This window comes from Pristis pectinata, chromosome 1 (assembly GCF_009764475.1).
Source record: "Pristis pectinata isolate sPriPec2 chromosome 1, sPriPec2.1.pri, whole genome shotgun sequence".
NCBI classification, from domain to species: Eukaryota; Metazoa; Chordata; class Chondrichthyes; order Rhinopristiformes; family Pristidae; genus Pristis; species Pristis pectinata.
The window spans coordinates 83698635-83718766 of NC_067405.1; the positions used below are offsets into that span (position 1 = coordinate 83698635).

A 20132-nucleotide genomic window follows, 5' to 3' on the forward strand; every position below is an offset into this window, starting at 1 on the left:
CCAACTCGTCCATGTCAACCAAGCTGTCTACCTGAGCTAGTCCCATTGGCCCATATCCCTTTCCTGTCCATGTATCCATCCAAATGTTGTTTAAACATTATAATTATACCCACCTCTACCACTTCCTCTGACAGCTCGTTCTACAGTATATACCTACCACCTTCTGTGTGAAAAAACTTGCCCCTCAGGTCCCCTTTAAATCTTTCCCCTCTCACAAATCTATGCCCTCTAGTTTTAAGACTCCCTGACCCTGGGAAAAGGACTGCGACCATTCACCTGATCTGTGCCCCTCATGGTTTTATAAACCTCTATAAGGTCACCCCTCAGCCTCCTTTGCCCCAGGGAAAACGGTCCCAACCTATCCACTCTCTCCTTATAACTCAAGCCCTCCAGTCCCAGAAAAATCCTTGTGAATCTTTTCTGACATCCTTGCCATTGCTAGGCATCCAGAACTGCACACGATACTCCAAGTATTGTCTCTTTAACATATAGTACAGTTGTAATTTGATGTCCCAACTCTTGTAGTCAATGGCTGATAAAGACAAGTGTGCCAGGCATCTTCTTCACCACCCTGTCTACCTGCGTCACCACAAGGTCTCGCTCTTCCACAACACTCTCCGGAGCCCTGCCGTTTACTGTGTATGTCCTGCCCTGCTTTAACTTCCCAAAGTGCAGCATTTTGCACTTGTCTGAGTTAAATTCCATCTGCTAATCCTTGGTCCCCTTCCCCAGCTGATCTAGATGCTGTTGTACTCTTAGACAACCTTCTTCATTGTCCACCACACCACCAATTTTGGTGACATCCGTAAACTTACTAACCGTGACAACTACATTCTCACCCAGATTGTTAATATAGATGATGAACAACAGGGGACCCGGCACCAGTCTCTGTGGTGCACCACTGGTCACAGGCCTCCAATCTGAAAAAAAACAACCCACCACTATCACCCTCTGACCCCCTACCACCAAGCCAATTTTGTTTCCAATTGGCTAGTTCACCCTGGATCCCATGTGATCTAAGCTTCCAGACCAGCCTACAATGTGGGACCTTGTCAAAGGCCTTGTTGAAGTCCATGTAGACAACGTCTACCACTCTGCCCTCTTCAATCCTCTTGGTCACCTCTTCAAAAAACTCAAATTAGTGAGATTCAGTTTCCCATGCACAAAGCCATACTGACTATCCCTAATCAGTCCTTGCCTTTCCAAATGCTGGTAGGTCCTGTCTTTCAGAATCCCCTCTAGTAACTTTCCAACCACTGATGTTAGGCTCACTGGCCTGTAGTTCCCTGGCTTGTCCTTGCAGGTTGAGGGTAAAGTCAGACTAACCATGATCTTGATAAATGGCAGGGCAAGATTGAGGACCCAAGTGGCCTCCTCCTGCCCCTGACCCATCAATAGTACATTGAGGGCACTGAGTACAGGAGTTGGAACATTATGTTGCAGTTGTACAAAACATTGGGGAGGTCGTAACTGGAGTATTATGTACACTTTTGGTCACCCTATTATAGGAAAGATGTCATTAAACTGGAAAGAGTGCAGAGATTTACAAGGATGCTGCCAGGACTCAAGGGCCTGAGTTATAGAGAGAGGATGGGAAGGCTAGGACTTTATTCCTTGCAATGTAGGAGATTAAGGGGTGACCTTATAGAGGTGTATCAAATCATGAGGGGTACAGATAGGGTGAACGTACATAGTCATTTTTCCAAGCAAAGGGAAACTAAAAACTAGAGGGCACAGGTTTAAGGTGAGAGGGGAAAGATTTAAAAAGTATCTGAGGGACAACTTCTTCACACAGAGTTTGGTGCACACATGAAACGAGCTGCCAGAGGAAGTGATTGAGGCAGGTAGAATAACAATGTTTAAAAGACACTTGGATAAGTACATGGGTAGGAAAGGCTAAGAGAGATATGGGCCAAACGTGGGCAAATGGGACTAGCTTGGGGGGCACCATGGTTGGCAAGGATGAGTTGGGCCGAAGGGCCTGTTTCCGTGCTGTATTACTCCACGACTCTATGATATGATGGAGACCTCACCCTGGTGTCCTGGTAAATATTCACCCATGAACGAATCTCACTAAGGTTGCCCTGGAGGACCCTGTTTTCCATTGGCTGCAAAGCTCTTTGGGGTATCCCCATACTGTAAATGGGGCAAAACTTATACACCCATTTTCATCAACTAGAAAGTTGCTTTAAACACGGAAGGGATCCACAATGCTTCAGGTCCAAGAAATGGACTGCAGGTAACTTTGGGAGAGATGGCCCAAGGTTCCTGATCCAACAGTGATAACTCACTCACCGATTTCTGAGTTGGGTCATGTTATTTAACATAACATGGGATATTAATGTTGAATTTAGTTTCATTTCCCAAATCCCCCCGAGGTCCCTTGTTATTTTATACACTCAAGTTTGCCATCAGCCTCCTTTGTTGCAAAGAAAACATCCCCAGTGTATCCAATTTTTCCTCTTAATTACAACACAGGCGGTCCCCAGGTTACAACGGGATTCCATTCCAGAGAACTGTTTGTAACCCGAACAGTTCTTGTTTACAAAGGAGTTTATTCAGTGATTACAGCATCATGTTAATACAATACTACAGTATTCCACAATTCACACTATTTACAGTCAATAGTTTCATATTATAACACAGTCATCTCTGTCCCTGTCATGCCCACCCCTGGAAATCCCCTGTTGTACCCGTGGATACCACGTGCTCCTTCTCCAGAGACACTTGGGCACAGATGGCACAGAAGAGGGGCAGGTAATCAGCTCACTCCCCACCGTGTGGACCCGCGGATGGCCACCTTGGCCAGGCCCAGGAGCAAACCAACCAGGAGATCCCCTGACCGACCCACCCACCCCCTCTCCGCACTGGGTGGGGCTGAAGTGCAGCCAGAACTTGAGCAGCCCCTTCAGATACTCAGAGGCTGCAACCTCTCACACTCCATATATACATGATACACCGACTCCTCCCGACTGCAGAAATGGCAGGCGGCCGAACAGTTTGTCAGTCGGAAGTGCGGCTGCCCAGCAATATATTTAAACAGAAACATAGGCTGACCAAGGGCAACGTGTAGGTAAACCAGGGCGTTTAACTCAACTATTCAGATTTCTCTGCAACATGCAATGATACTTTTGTTGCAGGAAAACAATTATCTGTATTCGGTAATGTGCTGTGATTGGAATAAAGGACTGGTTTGTTTCATTCTTGCTAAATGAAGATAGGACGTATCCTGTCCTATGAAGATAGTACTGTGTTTAGTTCTGTCGCCTCATTACAGGAAGGAAGTGGAAGCTTTAGAGAGGGTGCAGAGGGGATTTACCAGGATGTTGCCTGGATTGGAGAGCATGTCTAATGAGGATAGGTTGAGCGAGCTAGGGCTTTTCTCTTTGGAGAGAAGGAAGATGAGAGGTGACTTGATAGAGGTCTACAAGATGATAGAAGGCATAGACTGAGTGGACAGTCAGAGACTTTTTCCCAGGGCAAAAATGGCTAACAACGAGGGGGCATAATTTTAAGGTGATTGAAGTCTTTTACACAGAGAGTGGTGGGTGCATGGAATGCACTGCCGGCAGAGGTTGTGGGGGCAGATACATTAGGGACATTTAAGAGACTCTTAGATAGACACATGAATGATAGAGAAATGGTGGACTATGTGGGAGGGAAGGGTTAGATAGATATTAGAGCAGGATAAAATGTCGGCACAACATTGTGGGCTGAAGGACCTGTACTGTGCTGTAATGATCTATGTTCTGTCATCCCAACCTTGTACCAGAGCCGTGAACTGAGTTCCCACCCGGCAGAAGATGCCTGCAGCCCCGCAACAGCCGGCAAATCCATCCGCCGGTCTCCCAAACATTCACTTGTACGTACGGGGTGTTCGTAAGTCGGGCATTCTTATCCTGGGGAGGACCTGTATTCTGGCCCCACCATATCTTCCAATGTCCAACGTCTGGAGCCCAGTTTTGGCCAATTTTAATCACTCACCATGGATGGAAGATGATGGAGGGATCTGATAAAAGGGTAAAAATGTTGAGACATTAGCTGGACAGTGATGGGGTAGAAATAATATTAATATATTTCACCTCTCATATGTATGGGTGTGCAAGCCACAGCGAGAGAGTGAGCCAGTGTATGGATCGGACGTATATGTTCCTGAGGCATCCAGTACCTTTCTCAAATATCAATCTGTCTTCATCTCTCTTTCAGCTGAGGACTGTGAGCTCTTAACCAAGATTCCCAAGATCAGATGTTTGAGGACCACGAAGCGGGAAGGTGAGCCAGCATCCGAATTCTTCCCATGTCCTTGTTTACTTTACCTATGGCAGAGTCACAAGGTCATTTGGTTGGGATACAGTCTCCATACAATGTCTGTTACCGTCTGACAGCCAAAGTAGCGTGCTCACTTCTGCACCATGACAACAGATGGATTCAGATTGATCACCAAGCCATGTGCGAACTGGCAACACGGTACAGTGGTTAGAGCCTGTGTGAGGCTTGGGCAGCACAGTGGCACAGATAATTGATACACTGCATCACAGCACCAGTGACCCGGGTTCAATCCTGACCTCAGGTGCTGTCTGTATGGAGATTGCACGTTCTCCCCGTGACCACCTGGGTTCCCCTGGATGCTCCTGTCTCCTCCCACATCCCCAAACCATGCAGGTTGCTGGGTTAATTGGCTGTTGTAAAGTGCCCCTAGTGAGTAGGTGAGTGGTACAATCTGGGGCCAGTTGATGGGAATGTGGGGAGAATAGATCACAGGGGAAATTAATGGGCACTAAGATTGCTCTGTGAACTGGTATAGACACGATGGGCCAAATGGCTTCCTTCTGTGTGTAAGGAAATTTGGAATATGGTTTGGAGATAAGTTGAACGATGGTGAAAGTAGTATAGGAAAATGGCCTAACCTGAACCTATGGTCTGAATGGAATGGCTCGTTAGGACAGACAGCTTTATTGGTTGGGCTGTAGAAAGCAATAGAAGGTGTAGAAAGCTGTAGAAAGGGTCAAGCAATGGTCAGAAATGGTACAAAAAGTAAAGAGAAATTTAACGGAATTCCTTCCCGGTTATAGAGTCATAGAGCCACACAGCATGGAAACAGAAGTTGCTTTCTAACATCTCTTCCAAAAGTTCTGCAGAAACAGTTCCTGCAGTTTTTTTGGTTTTCTCTCCCAGAAGGCCTGGCCCTTACATTTAGACTCTGTCCTCTAGTCTCAGATTCCCTCAGAGCAGAAATAGTTTCTCTCTGCCCATCCTATTAATTTTCCTTTGTATCTTGAAAACACCAATCGTCCTCATTTAATCCAAGGTACAGTCATTCATGAGGTAATTCTGTCTGTATTATGGTGTGGTGCCCAGAACTGTCATAGAATCACAGGGTTATATATCACAGAAATAGGCCCTTCAGCCCAACTCATCCATGCTGACCAAGGTGCCTTCCTGAACTAGTCCCATTTGCCGGTGTTTGGCCCATATCCCGCTAAACCTTTCCTATCCATGTAGCTGTCCAACTGTCTTTTAAACATTTTAATTGTACCCACTTTTACCACTTCCTCTGGCAGCTCATTCCATATACTCACCACTGTGAAAAACTAGCACCTTGGGTCCCCTTTAAATCTTTCCCCTCTCACCTTAAGCCTACACTCTCCAGTTTTAGACTCCCCTACTCTGGGGAAAAGACTGTGACCATCCACTTTATCTATGGCCCTCATGATTTTATAAACCTCCATAAGGTCTCCTACCTCCAGCTCCATCACGGGCACAATCCTCCCCACTATCAAGGATGCCTTCAAGAGGCAGTGCCTCAGAAAAGCGGCATCCATCATTAAGGGCCCTCACCATCTAGGACATGCCCTCTTCTCGTTACTACCATTGGGGAGAAGGCACAGGAGCCTGAAGACCCACACTCAATGGTTCAGCTTCTTCCCCTCCACCATCAGATTTCTGAATGGTCCATGAACCCATGAAGACCACCTTGTTATTCCTTTTTTTTGCACTATTTATTTATTCTTGTAATTTATAGTAACTTTATGTCTTTGCACAGTACTGCTGCCACAACACAACAAATTTCACATCGTCTGTGATAATAAATCTGATTCTGAGAAAAGTCCCAGCCTATCTGGTCTCTCCTCTTAGCTCAAACCGTTCAGTCCCAGCTAGTAGTAATAAACATGTTATGTAGTCACATGAACACAATGAGCTCTCCCTCCAGAGTTAATAGAATGAATTTCAGAGGCTGTGCACAAGGCCTTCTTGAGACCACATAGCATGTTTAGTGCTACCGACCAGGGATGAAGTAGTAGCCCCCAGATATATAAACTGGAGGGAGCTATGTGAAATAGAACAATAGCAGAAAATAAGGTGTATGTCCCAAACATGAGTTCTTCACCCTGAAATCTCAGATAATTATTCTGCATCTGTGCTTCCTGGGGACCCATCTCTTGTTGCTTCGTTCCTTTAACCTGCCATTTTCTACCTTCTTCTAGTATCATGTAATCACTGATACCTTCCACCCTATCACAGACATTACTTTTTCTTCTCTTCCCTTCTTCCCCACCCCCCCCCCAAGTTTCCCCCCCACCCAGAACTTGTTCCAGTTCTGATCAAAGGTCATCAACCTGCAATATTCACTGTTCCTCTCTCCACAGGTGCCGCCTGACTTGCTGAGTATTTCCAGCATTTCCTGATTTTTACTGAACATCTCCAGTGTTTCTCTCTTGGATTGCTGTCAGATTCTGTCTAGTGATCCAACCTTGAAGAGCCCTAGGATCTATTACTTAGTTAACAGCAGATTATTTTTGTCGACTCATTGTAAAACCCTTCTCCTTCTGTAGGGCTGATCCGATCGCGAGTGAAGGGAGCTGATGCCGCTGCTGCAGAGGTCCTAACCTTCCTGGATAGTCACTGCGAGGTAAACAAGGACTGGCTACAACCCCTGCTGCAAAGAGTTAAGGAGGTGAGTCTGAGTGGGTGGCTCTCAATGGCTTAGCAGTAAGGCAGGGAGCAAGGCTGTGGGAATGTATGTGTCCCATCTTAAGATTAGTGTCGTCATTTCTGGGAATAAACCATTCCTGTCCCCTATCAGGATTCACAGCTCATCCCTGAGAAGGTGGTTGACCCCTGTGTCATCGGTATAGTGATGGACTCCCACAGTGCAGTTACATAGGGATCCAGCAATAATGACCAAATGGCAATATATTTTTAGATCAGCATAATACACGACCTTCATTGGTTAGGACACTGAGTGTAGGAGTTGGGACGTCATGTTGCAGCCGTACAATCCATTAGTGAGACCACACTTGGAGTATTGTGTGTAGTTCTGGTCACCCAGCTATAGGAAGGATGTGATTAAGCCGGAGAGGGTGCAGAAAAGATTCACGAGGATGTTGCTGGGACTGGAGGGCTTGAGTTATAAGGAGATGCTGGATAGGCTGGGACTGTTTTTCCTGGAGTGAAGGAGGCTGAGGGGTGATCTTAGAGAGGTTTATAAAATCATGAGGGGTGTAGATAAGTTGGGTGGTCACAGTCTTTTTCCCAGGGCAGGGAACTAGAGGCTTATGGTGAGAGGAGAAAGATTTAAAGGGGACCTGAGGGGCAACTTTTTCTCACAGAAGGTGGTGGATACATGGAACGAGCTGCCAGAGGAAGTGGTGGTGGGGGGGTTACAATTACAATGTTTATTGCAGAGACATTTGGACAGGTTCACGGATAGGAATGATTGTGAAGGATATGGCCAAATGCAGGCAAAGGGAACTAGCTCAGATAGACATCTTGGTCAGCATGGACGAGTTGGGCCGAAGGGCCTGTTTCTGTGCTGTATAACTCAATGACTCTATGAAATGGAGTGGAACTAGGAGTCTGTGGTGTACCCATAAGACTGGTACCTTTGTACTTAGAATCATACAGTGCAGAAACAGGCCATTCAGCCCACCATGTCCATGCAGACCATCAAGTACCTATTGCTACTAATTCCATTTACTGGCTAATGGTCCGTAGACTTTAATGCCTTGATTATTCAGAGGTCACTGCTCTGGGTCAGATTGTTTTCCTCTGTGCAATTATATGAAGCGCCTTTGCTCTATCAGTGGGACATAATTTTCTTTCCATTCCTGTCCACTCACATCCTTGTAAGTGGGGTTGCAAGTTCAGTTTGACTATCTTTTAGATTCCAAGCAGTTGATACATACTCACAAGAACAGTCCTGACTGTCCAAACACATTTAGATAGAATCATAGAAAGTACAGCACAATACAGGCCCTTTGGCCCACAATGTTGTGCTGACCCTTAAACCTCGCCTAAGACTATCTAACCCCTTCCTCCCACATATCCCTCTATTTTAAATTCCTCCATATGCTTATCTAGCAATCTCTTGAATTTGACCAATGTACCTGCCTCCACCACCGCCACAGGCAGCGCATTCCATGCCCCAACCACTCTCTGGGTAAAAAACCTCCCTCTGACATCGCCCTTGAACTTCCCACCCATTACTTTAAAGCCATGCCCTCTTGTATTGAGCATTGGTGCCCTGGGAAAGAGGCGCTGGCTGTCCACTCTATCTATTCCTCTTAATATTTTGTATACCTCTATCATGTCTCCTCTCATCCTCCTTCTCTCCAAAGAGTAAAGCCCTAGCTCCTTTAGTTTCTCCTCATAATGCATACTCTCTAAACCAGGCAGCATCCTGGTAAATCTCCTCTGCACCCTTTCCAACGCTTCCACATCCTTCCTATAATGAGGCGACCAGAACTGGACACAGTACTCTAAGTGTGGTCTAACCAGAGTTTTGTAGAGCTGCATCATTACCTTGCAACTCTTAAACTCAATCCCATGACCTATGAAAGCTAACATCCCATAAGCTTTCTTAACTACCCTATCCACCAGTGAGGCAACTTTCAGGGATCTGTGGATATGAACCCCCAGATCCCTCTGCTCCTCCACACTACCCAGAATCCTGCCATTAACTTTGTACTCCACCTTGGAGTTTGTCCTTCCAAAGTGTACCACCTCACACTTCTCCGGATTGAACACTATCTGCCACTTCTCAGCCCAGTTCTGCATCCTATCAATGTCCCCCGCAATCTTCGACAGTCCTCCACACTATCCGCAACACCACCAACCTTTGTGTTGTCTGCAAATTTGCCAACCCACCCCCTCATTCAAGTCATTAATAAAAATCACGAAAAGTAGAGGTCCCAGAACCGATCCTTGTGGGACACTGCTAGTCACAGCCCTCCAATCTGAATGCACTCCCTCCACCACAACCCTCTGCTTTCTACAGGCAAGCCAATTCTGAATCCACACAGCCAAGCCTCCCTGGATCCCATGCCCTCTGACCTTCTAAAGAAGCCTACCATGTAGAACCTTGTCAAATGCCTTACTAAAATCCATGTAGACCACATCTACTGCAGTACCCTCATCAATCTTCCTGGTCACCTCCTCAAAGAACACTATCAGGCTTGTGTGACATGATCTGTCCTTCACAAAGCCATGCTGGCTGTCCCTGATCAGACCATGATTCTCTAAATGCCCATAGATCCTATCTCTAAGAATCCTTTCCAACAGCTTGCCCACCACAGACATAAGGCTCACTGGTCTGTAATTCCCTGGACTATCCCTACTTCCTTTTTGGAATATTGGGACAACATTTGCCACCCTCCAATCCTCCGGTACCATTCCCATGGACAACAAGGACTCAAAGATCCTAGCCAACGGTTCAGCAATCTCCTCCCTTGCCTCACGGAGCAGCCTGGGGAATATTCCAATAGGCCCCGGGGACTTATCTGTCCTAATATTTTCTAACAGCTCCAACACATCCTCTCTCTTGATATCCACATGCTCCAGAACATTAACCTTACCAACACTGTCCCCACCATCATCAAGGCCCCTTTCCTTGGTGAATACTGAACAGAAGTATTCATTGAGGACCTCACCCACTTCCACAGCTTCCAGGCACATCTTCCCACCTTTGTCTCTAATCGGTCCTACCTTCACTCTCGTCATCCTTCTGCTCTTCACATAAGTGAAAAAAGCCTTAGGATTTTCCTTAACCCTACTCGCCAAGGCCTTTTCATGTCCCCTTCTCGCTCTCCTCAGCCCCTTCTTAAGTTCCTTCCTTGCTACCCTACATTCCTCAAGAGACCTATCTGATCCTTGTTTCCTAAACCTTATGTATGCTGCCTTCTTCTTCCTAGCTAGTTGTTCCACCTCTCTTGTCGCCCATGGTTCCTTCACCCTGCCATTCCTTCTTTGCCTCACCGGGACAAATTTATCCCTAACATCCTGCAAGAGATCCCTGAACATTGTCCACATCTCCATAGTACATTTCCCTTCAAAAATGTCATCCCAATTTACACTCTCAAGTTCCAGCCTTATAGCCTCATAATTTGCCCTTCACCAATTAAATATCTTCCTGTCCTCATTGCTCCTATCCTTGTCCATGACAATGCTAAAGGTTATGGAGCGATGGTCACTGTCCCCCAAATGCTCAACCACTGAGAGATCTGTCACCTGACCCAGTTCATTACCTAATACTAGATCTAATATGGCATTCCCTCTAGTTGGCCTGTCAACATACTGTGACAGGAATCCGTCCTGGACACACTGTAGAAACATTCCCTGTTGTTCTTCCTCCTACAGCCATCCTTCCCCCATCATTGAAGGAGAGAGTTCCAAGTTTCCGTGCAGAAGTTGCTTTCTTAACATCTCTTCCAAAAGTTCTGCAGAAACAGTTCCTGCAGTTTTTTTTGGTTTTCTCTCCCAGAAGGCCCGGCCCTTACACTGAGACTCTGTCCCCTAGTCTTAGATTCCCTCAGAGCAAAAATAGTTTCTTTCTGCCCATCCTATTAATTTTCCTTTGTATCTTGAAAACACCAATTGTCCTCATTTAATCCAAGGTACACTCACTCATGGGGTAATTCTGTCTGTGTTATGGTGTGGTGCCCAGAACTGTCATAGAGTCATACATCACAGAAACAGGCCCTTCAGCCCAACTCATCCGTGCCGACCAAGGTGCCTACCTGAGCTAGTCCCATTTGCCTGCATTTGGCCCGTATCCCACTAGGCCTTTCCTATCCATTCACCTGTGCAAATGTTTTTTAAATATTGTAATTGTATTTGCCTCCACCACTTCTTCTGGCAGCTCATTCCACATACCCACCACCCTCCGTGTGAAGAAGTTGCCCCTCAGATCCCCTTTAAATCTTTCGCTTCTCACCTTAAACCTGTGCCCTCTAGTTTTAGACTCCCCTACCCTGCTGAAGACTAATTCACAGGGACTGATGACTGGGATTGCTCAATAACTCCAATTATGTACGATGTAATTGGCAGTGTGGTAGAAGGTGGGGGAACTAAAGGGTTGGATCTTGGATTTTCTTCCATCAAGTTGTGCTTGTGTCGGAAAACTGTGTTTGCTTGGACAATGGCAGTCCCAATGGAACCAGAATCGACTGCAAACCCTTCAGGCACCTTGAGTGTGGATAATCATGATGTTCCTTTCTCAGTAAACCATAATGAACAGAACAGAATCTAAGGGCAGGAGGCCAACTGGTCATAGTTGCTGATCATTGCTCATAGTTGTAAGAATAATAGTGTTGTATTAGTGGGAGATCTTAATTTCCTTGGTGTTTACTGGACTACCCAGAGCATTAAGATCCTGGATCAAGTGGAATTTGTGAAATGTGTCCAGGAAAGTTGCCTGGAGCAGGGCTAATTTTGGGAGAATTAGGCAGTATCTAACAGAGGTAGATTGGGAGAGCCTATTTTAAGGGAAAGGAATGAATGGAAATGAGGAGGCTTTTAAGAGTTTGAGATCAAGAATCCAGGAGCAACATGTTCCTGTAAGGGGGAAGGGTAAACCTGGTAAGTTTAGGGAGCCTTGGCTTATGAGAGATATTGAGGCTCTGGTCAAGAATCCCTTGATGACTATAAAAAGATTAAGAATACTCTTGAGGGAAATCAGGAGGGCAAAGAGAGGGTATGAGATGGATCTGGCAGGTAACCTTAAGGAAAATCCCAAGAGGTTCTGTAGCTATATTGAGAGTAAAAGGGTGACCAGAGAAAGATTAGGTCCCCTTAGAGATCAGCAGGTCCGCCTGTGTCTTGAGCCACAGGAGATGGGTGGGATTTTTAATGAATATTTCTCCTAGGTGTTTACTGAGGAGAAAATCATGGTTTCTCAAGAGATAAGGGAAACTAGTGGATATGTTTTCCAGAATATTCATATTACCAGGGAGGAGGTATCTGCAGCTTTAGAGTGCATTAAGGTGGATAAATCCCCAGGGCCTGACCGAATGCATCCTAGGACTTTGTGGGAGGCTAGAGAAGAAATTGCAGAGGCCCTTGTGGAGATATTTGCTTCATCGTTGGTCACTGGTGAAGTTATCGAAGACTGGAAGGTGGCTAATGTAGACACATACGTTAGACTATTGTTTATTGACTACAGCTCTGCCTTCACTACAAGAATTCCAAGCAAGCTTGTCACCAGACTCTGAGACCTAGGACTCAACACCTCCCTCTGTAACTGGATCCTTGACTTTCTAACAAACAGACTGCAATCAGTGAGGATAGGCAGCAATACCTCTGGCACGATTATTCTCAACACTGGTGCCCCACAAGGCTGCATCCTCAGGCCTCTACTCTACTCCTTATACACTCACAACTGTGTGGCCAGATTCTGCTCTAACTCCATCTACAAATTTGCAGATGATACCACCGTTGTAGGCAGTATCTTAAACAGCGATGAGTCAGAGTACAGGAAGGAGATAGCGAGCTTAGTGGAATGGTGTCATGACAACAACTTTTCCCTCAATGTCAACAAAACAAAAGAGCTGGTCATTGACTTCAGGAAAGGGGGCAGTGTACATGCACCTGTCTACATCAATGGTGCTGAGGTCGAGAGGGTTGAGAACTTCAAGTTCCTGGGTGCGAACATCACCAACAGCTTGTCCTGGTCAAATCACATAGATGCCACAGCCAAGAAAGCTCACCAGCGCCTCTACTTCCTCAGGAGGCTAAAGAAATTTGGTTTGTCCCCTTTGACTCTTACCAACTTTTATCGATGCACCATAGAAAGCATCCTATCTGGATGTATCACGGCTTGGTACGGCAACTGCTCTGCCCAGGACCGCAAGAAACTGCAGAGAGTTGTGGACACAGCCCAGCGCATCACGGACACCAGCCTCCCATCCTTGGACTTACCTCTCGTTGTCTTGATGTAGCAGCCAGCATAATCAAAGACCCCACCCACCCGGGACATTCTCTCTTCTCTCCTCTTCCATCGGGTAGAAGATACAGGTCCTGAGGGCACGTACCACCAGACTTAAGGACGGCTTCGACCCCACTGTGATAAGACTATTGAACAGTTCCCTTATACAATGAGATGGACTATGACCTCACGATCTACCTTGTTGTGACCTTGCACCTTATTGCACTGCACTTTCTCTGTAGCTGTGACACTTTACTCTGTACTGTTATTTTTTTTTACCTGTACTACATCAATGCACTTGTATTAACTCAATGTAACTGCACTGTGTAATGAATTGACCTGTATGATCGGTTTGTAAGACAAGCTTTTCACGTACAAGTGGCAATAATAAACCAATACCAATACCAAGAAGGGTAGCAAGGACAAGGCAGGGAACTACAGGCCGGTCAGCCTGACGTCAGTAGTGGGGAAGATACTGGAGGGAATTCTGAGGGACAGGATCTACCAGCATTTGGTTAGACAGAGTCTGATTAGGAGGAGTCAACATGGCTTTGTGCGTGGGAAGTTGTGCTTGATGAACCTTTTAGAGTTTTTTTTGCAGAGGTAACCAAATGGGTAGATGAGGGTAGTGCAGTGGATGTTGTCTATTTGGACTTTAGTAAGGTCTTTGACAAGGTCCCGCATGGCAGGCTGGTCTGGAAGGTTAGGTCGCATGGAATCCAGGGAGAGCTAGTTGGGTGGATTCAAAATTGGCTCGGAGGTAGGAAGCAGAGGGTGGTGGTTGAAGGTTGTTTCTCAGAATGGAGGCAGGTGACTAGTGGTGTGCCGCAGGGGTCAGTGTTCGGACCCTTGTTATTTGTTATTTATATAAATAATTGGATGTGAATGCACAAGGCTTGATCAGCAAATTTGCAGATGACGCAAAATTAGGAAGTGTTGATAGTGAAGAAGGTTATCGTAGATCACAGGGGGATCTTGATCAGTTAGGGAAGTGGGCCGAGGAGTTGCAAATGGATTTCAATACAGATAAGTGTGAGGTAATGCGTTTTGGAAAGTCAAACCAGCGTAGGACTTACACTATGAATGGTAGGGCACTAGTGAGTGTAATGGAACAGAGGGACCTAGGAATACGAGTGCATAATTTATTGAAGGCAGCATCACAGGTAGACAGGGTGGTGAAAAAGGTGGTTAGCACGCTGCCTTCATCAGTCAGGGCACTGAGTATAGGAGTTGGGACCTTATGATGCAGTTGTACAAGTCTTTGGTGAGGCCGCACTTGAAGTACTGTGTATGGTTTTGGTCACCCTGTTGTAGGAAAGACATGGTTAAACTGGAAAGAGTGCAGGAAAGATTTACGAGGATGTTGCCAGGACTAGAGTGTCTGAGTTATAGGGAGGAGTTGACCAGACTAGGTCTTTATTCTTTGGAATGTAGGAGAATGAGGGGTGACCTTATAGAGGTTTATAAAATCATGAGGGGCATAAATAAGGTGGATGGTATCAGTCTTTTCCCCAGGGTATGGGAATCCAAAACTAGGGGCATAGATTTAGGGAGAGGGTGGAAAGATTTAAAAGGGACTTGAGGGGAAATTTTTCATGCAGAGGGTGGTGAGTATATGGAACGAGCTGCCAAAGGAAGTGATTGAGGCAGGTACAATAGTATCATTTAAGAAGCACTTGGATAGGTACATGCAGGGGCAGGGCTTGGAAGGATATGGGCCAAATGCAGGAAATTGGGACGAGATGGGTGGGCACCATGGTCAGCATGGACTTGTTGGGTCGAAGGGCCTGTATCCGTACTGTATTGCTCTATGACTCTATGGTCTCTGCTCTTTTCAAGCGTTATCCAATTAATCCCACTATAATTCCCTCCTCAGCAATCCTGCTTTCTCCTGCAGATGTTTCCACTGCCAGTATGTATCCGATAACATCTTTATACATTGCCATTCCTTCCACCCCACTTTCAAGCTGTGCAACCACAATGTTATGGCCAGGATTTCACAATTTCCCAGTCAGATCATGACCTTCAACTTTAGTCCAGGTTCTTAGGAGTGATTTTATCAAATGTTTTCTGTAAGTCCATATAAACAACATCCATATTAATTCCTGCCACTACTTCAGTCAACGCTTCAGAATGTTCACTCTGGTTAGTCAGGCAAGACTTACCCTTTGCATGTCACGCAAGCTCTCTCTGATTAACAGAACAGTTTCCAAGTCTTTCTTCACATTCTTTTGTTTATAGCCTACTGACAATGGATGTTGTGGTGACTGGTCTTTAAATTCTGACCTGCACAGGCTTCAAGGGTGCAATTATAGCGCTCAACCAATGCAAGTTCTTTCCTGCATTGAGGAGGCTCTGAGAATATTCCCATTTTCTGTGTTAATGATGCTGACTGCACCTCTGTTCTCTCCCCGACCCCGCAGGATCACACACGTGTGGTGAGCCCCATCATCGACGTCATAAGCCTGGACACCTTTGCTTACCTGGCTGCATCTGCTGATCTCAGGGGAGGTACAGAGTGTGTCTGCATGATCGCTACTCCCTTTCGAAGAAAACAAGACAGGAACGACCAAGCATAAGACTCGATTGTGGGCTCTGGCTGATCCAGAATGGCCTTTAGCCCCTCATATATACCATAGGGTTCATTTTAACTGGATGCCCATTGTTGAGTGCTGCTTGATTATACATTCCATCGAAAGCCAGTCCTTGGTTTCCCAGGGATAGGAAGGTTGAATACATCCCCAGTGTTTTCCCTTCCTCCATGGCCCACTGCCCTCTCCTACCGGATTCCTTTTTCTTCAGACCTTTGCTTCTTCTACCTATCACCCCTCAGCTTATTACATCTCCCCCCTCCCCCACCCACTACCTTCCCCCCTCTCACCTGGACTCTTCCATCACCTGGACTCACCTATCCCCTGCCTGCGTGCGCTCCTCCCCCTCCCCCCACCTTCTTATTCTGGCTTCTGCCCTCCTCCTCTCCAGTCCTGATGAAGGGTCTCGGCCGAAACGTCGACTGTTTATTTCCCTCCATAGATGCTGCCTGACCTGCTGAGTTCCTCCAGCACTTTTTGTGTATTGCTCCAGATTCCACCATCTGGAGTATTTCTTGTGTCCCAGTGTTTTATGTTCAGGTCTGACCCTGGAACGCCCACTTGATCGAGGAAGTCTGCCCGTCATACGGCTCGTTCATTTAAACCCCTCGTTCAACCCCCCTTCCCGGTTCCTTCAAAGTCAGTCGAGCCCAAACGAGCCCCCCACTCCCCTCCCCTCCCCTCCCCTCCCCTCCCCTCCCCTCCCCTCCTCACCCTTCCTCTCCTCTGACAAGCAAGGTTGAGGAGCTCTGAGGTAGCAGGTTGGATGGTGGCTGGTCTGTGCTTGCTTGACACTGCGCTGGTCAGGGACAAACCCTCCCACTCTCCCCCCCCCCCCACCGAGTCAGTAGGGGTGTCCCCCTCTCAGGGGGAAGTATGTGGGGGCACACTGCATACCCATCCATGCAGTTGACTCTTAACTATCCTGTGAACTGGTGCAATCAGCCACGCAGACCATGGCTGCTGCCCTTGAACTGCAGCGACCCACTTCCACCATCTGAAGGGCAGTCAAAGTCAAGTTTATTGTCATGTGCACAAGTACATGTACACACAGGTGCAATGAAAATCTTACTTGCAGCAGCATCAGAGGCACCTGGCATCATATGAGCAGCATTCACAAGGAAAGCAAATTAAACATAAATTATACAGGGATGCGGGTCTTTCTAGCTAACAGCCAGACTCCAAAAAATTAAGAGAAGAATAAATAAAACTCTCAATAGTTCAGCCACTCGCTGCTCGGTGGGGACCACCTGACCCCTTTCATACAAAGGGTGCAGCAAGTTTGGAACTCAGTGCCTGGACTCACTGTTATGGCTGGGACTCAACAGGCTGTCTCGACACTGAGGTTAATTGCCTGTGCCTTTAGGAACTGGTGAATCAAGGAGGGGGGATGGAGTTAAAATACGGATTAGCGTGATCTAATGAAATGGTGGATAGGCTCTGAGATGGAGTGACCATGCCTGGCTCCTGCATCAAACTGATGATACTGCTCCATAGCCATCCTCCTATCTCCTGGAGCTTGCTGTTGGATTGATGCTTTATTCACGCTGCTGGAGGAACTCAGCCAGTCAGGCAGCATGGATGAAGGGAAATAGACAGTCAGGTCGAGACCCTTCATCTGGACTGAAAGATAGTGGGGAGATGGCCAGTATAAAAAGTGAGGGGAAGGGGTGGGGCAGGAACTGGCAGGTGATAGGTGGATCCAGGTGAGGAGAGATGACAGGCAGATGGAGGAGGGGAGAGAAGATAAGATATTTATTTATTAGGCACATGTACATTGAAACACACAGTGAAATGCGTTCTTTTGCATTACTGAGAGTGTGCTGGGGGCAGCCCAGAGGTGTCACCACACTTCCAGCGCCAACATAGCATGCCCACAGCTTCCTAACCTGTACGTGTTTGGACTGTGGGAGGAAACCGGAGCACCCGGAGGAAACCCACACAGACACGGGGAGAACGTACAAACTCCTTACAGACAGTGGCGGGAATTGAACCTGGGTCGCTGCCACTGTAATAGCGTCACGCCAACCGCTACACTACATAGTGAGAGAAGCTGGGAGGTGATGGGTGGGGGTGTCAAAGGGCTGAAGGTGATGGAATCTGACAGGAGAGGAAGGTGAAGCCTGGAATCGAGTGAAGGAGGTGGGGGGGGGGCAGATGGGAACGGGGGGGGGGGAGGGGGGAGCCCAGTGGGAGGAGTGTGTGGGTGATGGGCAGATGGAGTGGGAGGAGGGGGGGAAAGAAACAGGGTGATGGGGGCTGGGGTGGGTGTGGGAGGAACTGGGTAGGTCAGGAGGAGAGAGAAAAGGGACAGAGGGCGAGCAGTTACCGGAAGTTGGAGAATTCAATGTTCATGCCGACTGCCCAGGTAGAACACGAGGGGCTGTTCCTCTAGTTTGTGTTTAGCCTCACCCTGGCAGTGGAGGAGGCCGAGGACAGGTATGTCGGTGTGGGAAAGGGGAGGGGAATTAGAATGGCTGGCAAGCGGGAGATCCAGATGGTCCATGGGAACTGCCTCTTTACTCTGTCCCAAACACTTTTTTTACAGTAAGCCACAAGAGTCTAGAGAGTCAAATCTGTCTGTAAGGAGTTTGTACGTTTTCCCTGTGACAGCGTGGGTTTCGTCTGGGTGCTCCAGTTTCCTCCCACATTCCAAAGATGTACGGGTTAGGAAGTTGTGGGCATGCTATGTTGGTGCCGGAAGCGTGGCAACACTTGCGGGCTATCCCCATTTTTAATGCAAAAAGAGCATTTCACTGTGTGTTTTGATGTACATGTGACTAATAAATATAAATGTAAATTGGTAAATGTAATCAACAAGGTTTCTCCATTTTATTTCCTTATGATTTGGAATTGAATTGGGCGTATGTATCTTGATTCCCCTGCCTCCTGCAGTTCCTTGGCTTTGATGAATGACCCAAGGTCCTGGAATGATCTTCTGGGGATGGGGAAAAACCTTGGATTAATTTGGGAGTACCCACCCATGATCAAGGGCAAGGAGAGCAGGTGCAGGGGAACACCACCACCTGCAGCTTCCCCTTCAAGGGGCTCAACCTTCTGACTTGGAAATATATCGCTGGGCCTCCATTGTCACTGGGTCTAAATCCTGGAACTGCTTGCCTGACAGCACTGTTGGAAACACCTGCACCAGAAGGATGGCAGAGGTTCGAGAAGGCAGCTCACCCCCAGCTTCTCAAGGGCAATTAGGGATGGGCAATAAATGCTGACCTGCCAGTCATACCCAGATCCTGCGAATATACATACAGAGAATATGATGTAAGGAGGGTTAGGCAAGTGCTGGATGCGTGAGCCGAGACACTGGCCTTCCTCTACTGGGTTTAGCTGGTTGGTTCTCAGCATGGCTTCCCTCTGCTTATCCTGCTATTTTTCCCTCCTTCTCATAGGATTTGACTGGAGTTTGCACTTTAAATGGGAGCAGATGTCCATTGAGCAGAAGATGGCAAGGCCGGATCCGACCCAATCAATCCGGTGAGCGGTGGGTGAGAGGGTGACATTCGCTCCAGCACTAATTGGCCAAGCGAATGTCACAGAACTGCAATGATACTGAATTAACTGCATCCTCTAATTCCCCCAAACATTGAGTCGGGGGGAGAACAGTGCAGCACAGGAACAGGCCCTTCGGCCCGTAATGTCTGTGCTGACCATGATGCCAAAGTAAACTAATTTCTTCTGCCTGCACATGATCCATATCCCTCCATTCCCTGCATGTGTTTGTGTCGAACAGCCTCTTGTATCTGCCTCCACCACTACCCCTAGCAACCCGTTCCAGGCACCTACTACTCTCTCTGTAAACTTACCCCCCCCCCCCTCAACTTAAAGCTATGCCCTCTAGTATTCAACATTTCTACCCTGGGAAAAAGATTCTGGCTGTCTACCCTCTCTGTGCCTCTCACAATCTTATAAATGTCTATCAGGTCTCCCTCCGACTCCGATGCTGAGGAAACAATCCAAGTTTGTCCAACCTCTCTTATAGCACATGCTCTCTAATCCAAGCAGCATCCTGGTACACCTCTTCTAAACCCTCTCCAAAGCCTCGCATCCTTTCTGTAATGGGGTGACCAGAACTGCACACAATACCCCTAATGCGGCCTAAACAAAGTTTTATAGAACTGCAACCTGATATCCTGACTCTTATGCTCTGTGCCCCTAATGATGAAGGCAAGCATGTCATACGTCTTCTTTACCACTCAGTCTATTTGCCTAGCCACTGTCAGGGAGCTATGGAAATGGACCCCAAGATCCCTCTGCACATCAACACTTTTAAGAATCCTGCCATTAACTGTATACTTTCCCCTTGCGTTTGACCTCCCAAAGTGCGA

The 20132-nt window shown here is 47.1% G+C and overlaps 1 protein-coding gene across 1 annotated transcript in view; it reads left to right on the forward strand.

Moving 5' to 3' along the window:
• Positions 1-20132, forward strand: part of galnt16 (UDP-N-acetyl-alpha-D-galactosamine:polypeptide N-acetylgalactosaminyltransferase 16) — a 116294-nt gene that overhangs the window by 71139 nt on the left and 25023 nt on the right. The window contains exons 5-8 of the mRNA XM_052018211.1: positions 4207-4272; positions 6834-6955; positions 15625-15712; positions 19197-19281. Of these exons, the coding sequence (XP_051874171.1) occupies positions 4207-4272; positions 6834-6955; positions 15625-15712; positions 19197-19281 (361 nt within the window). The remainder of the gene's footprint in view (positions 1-4206; positions 4273-6833; positions 6956-15624; positions 15713-19196; positions 19282-20132) is intronic.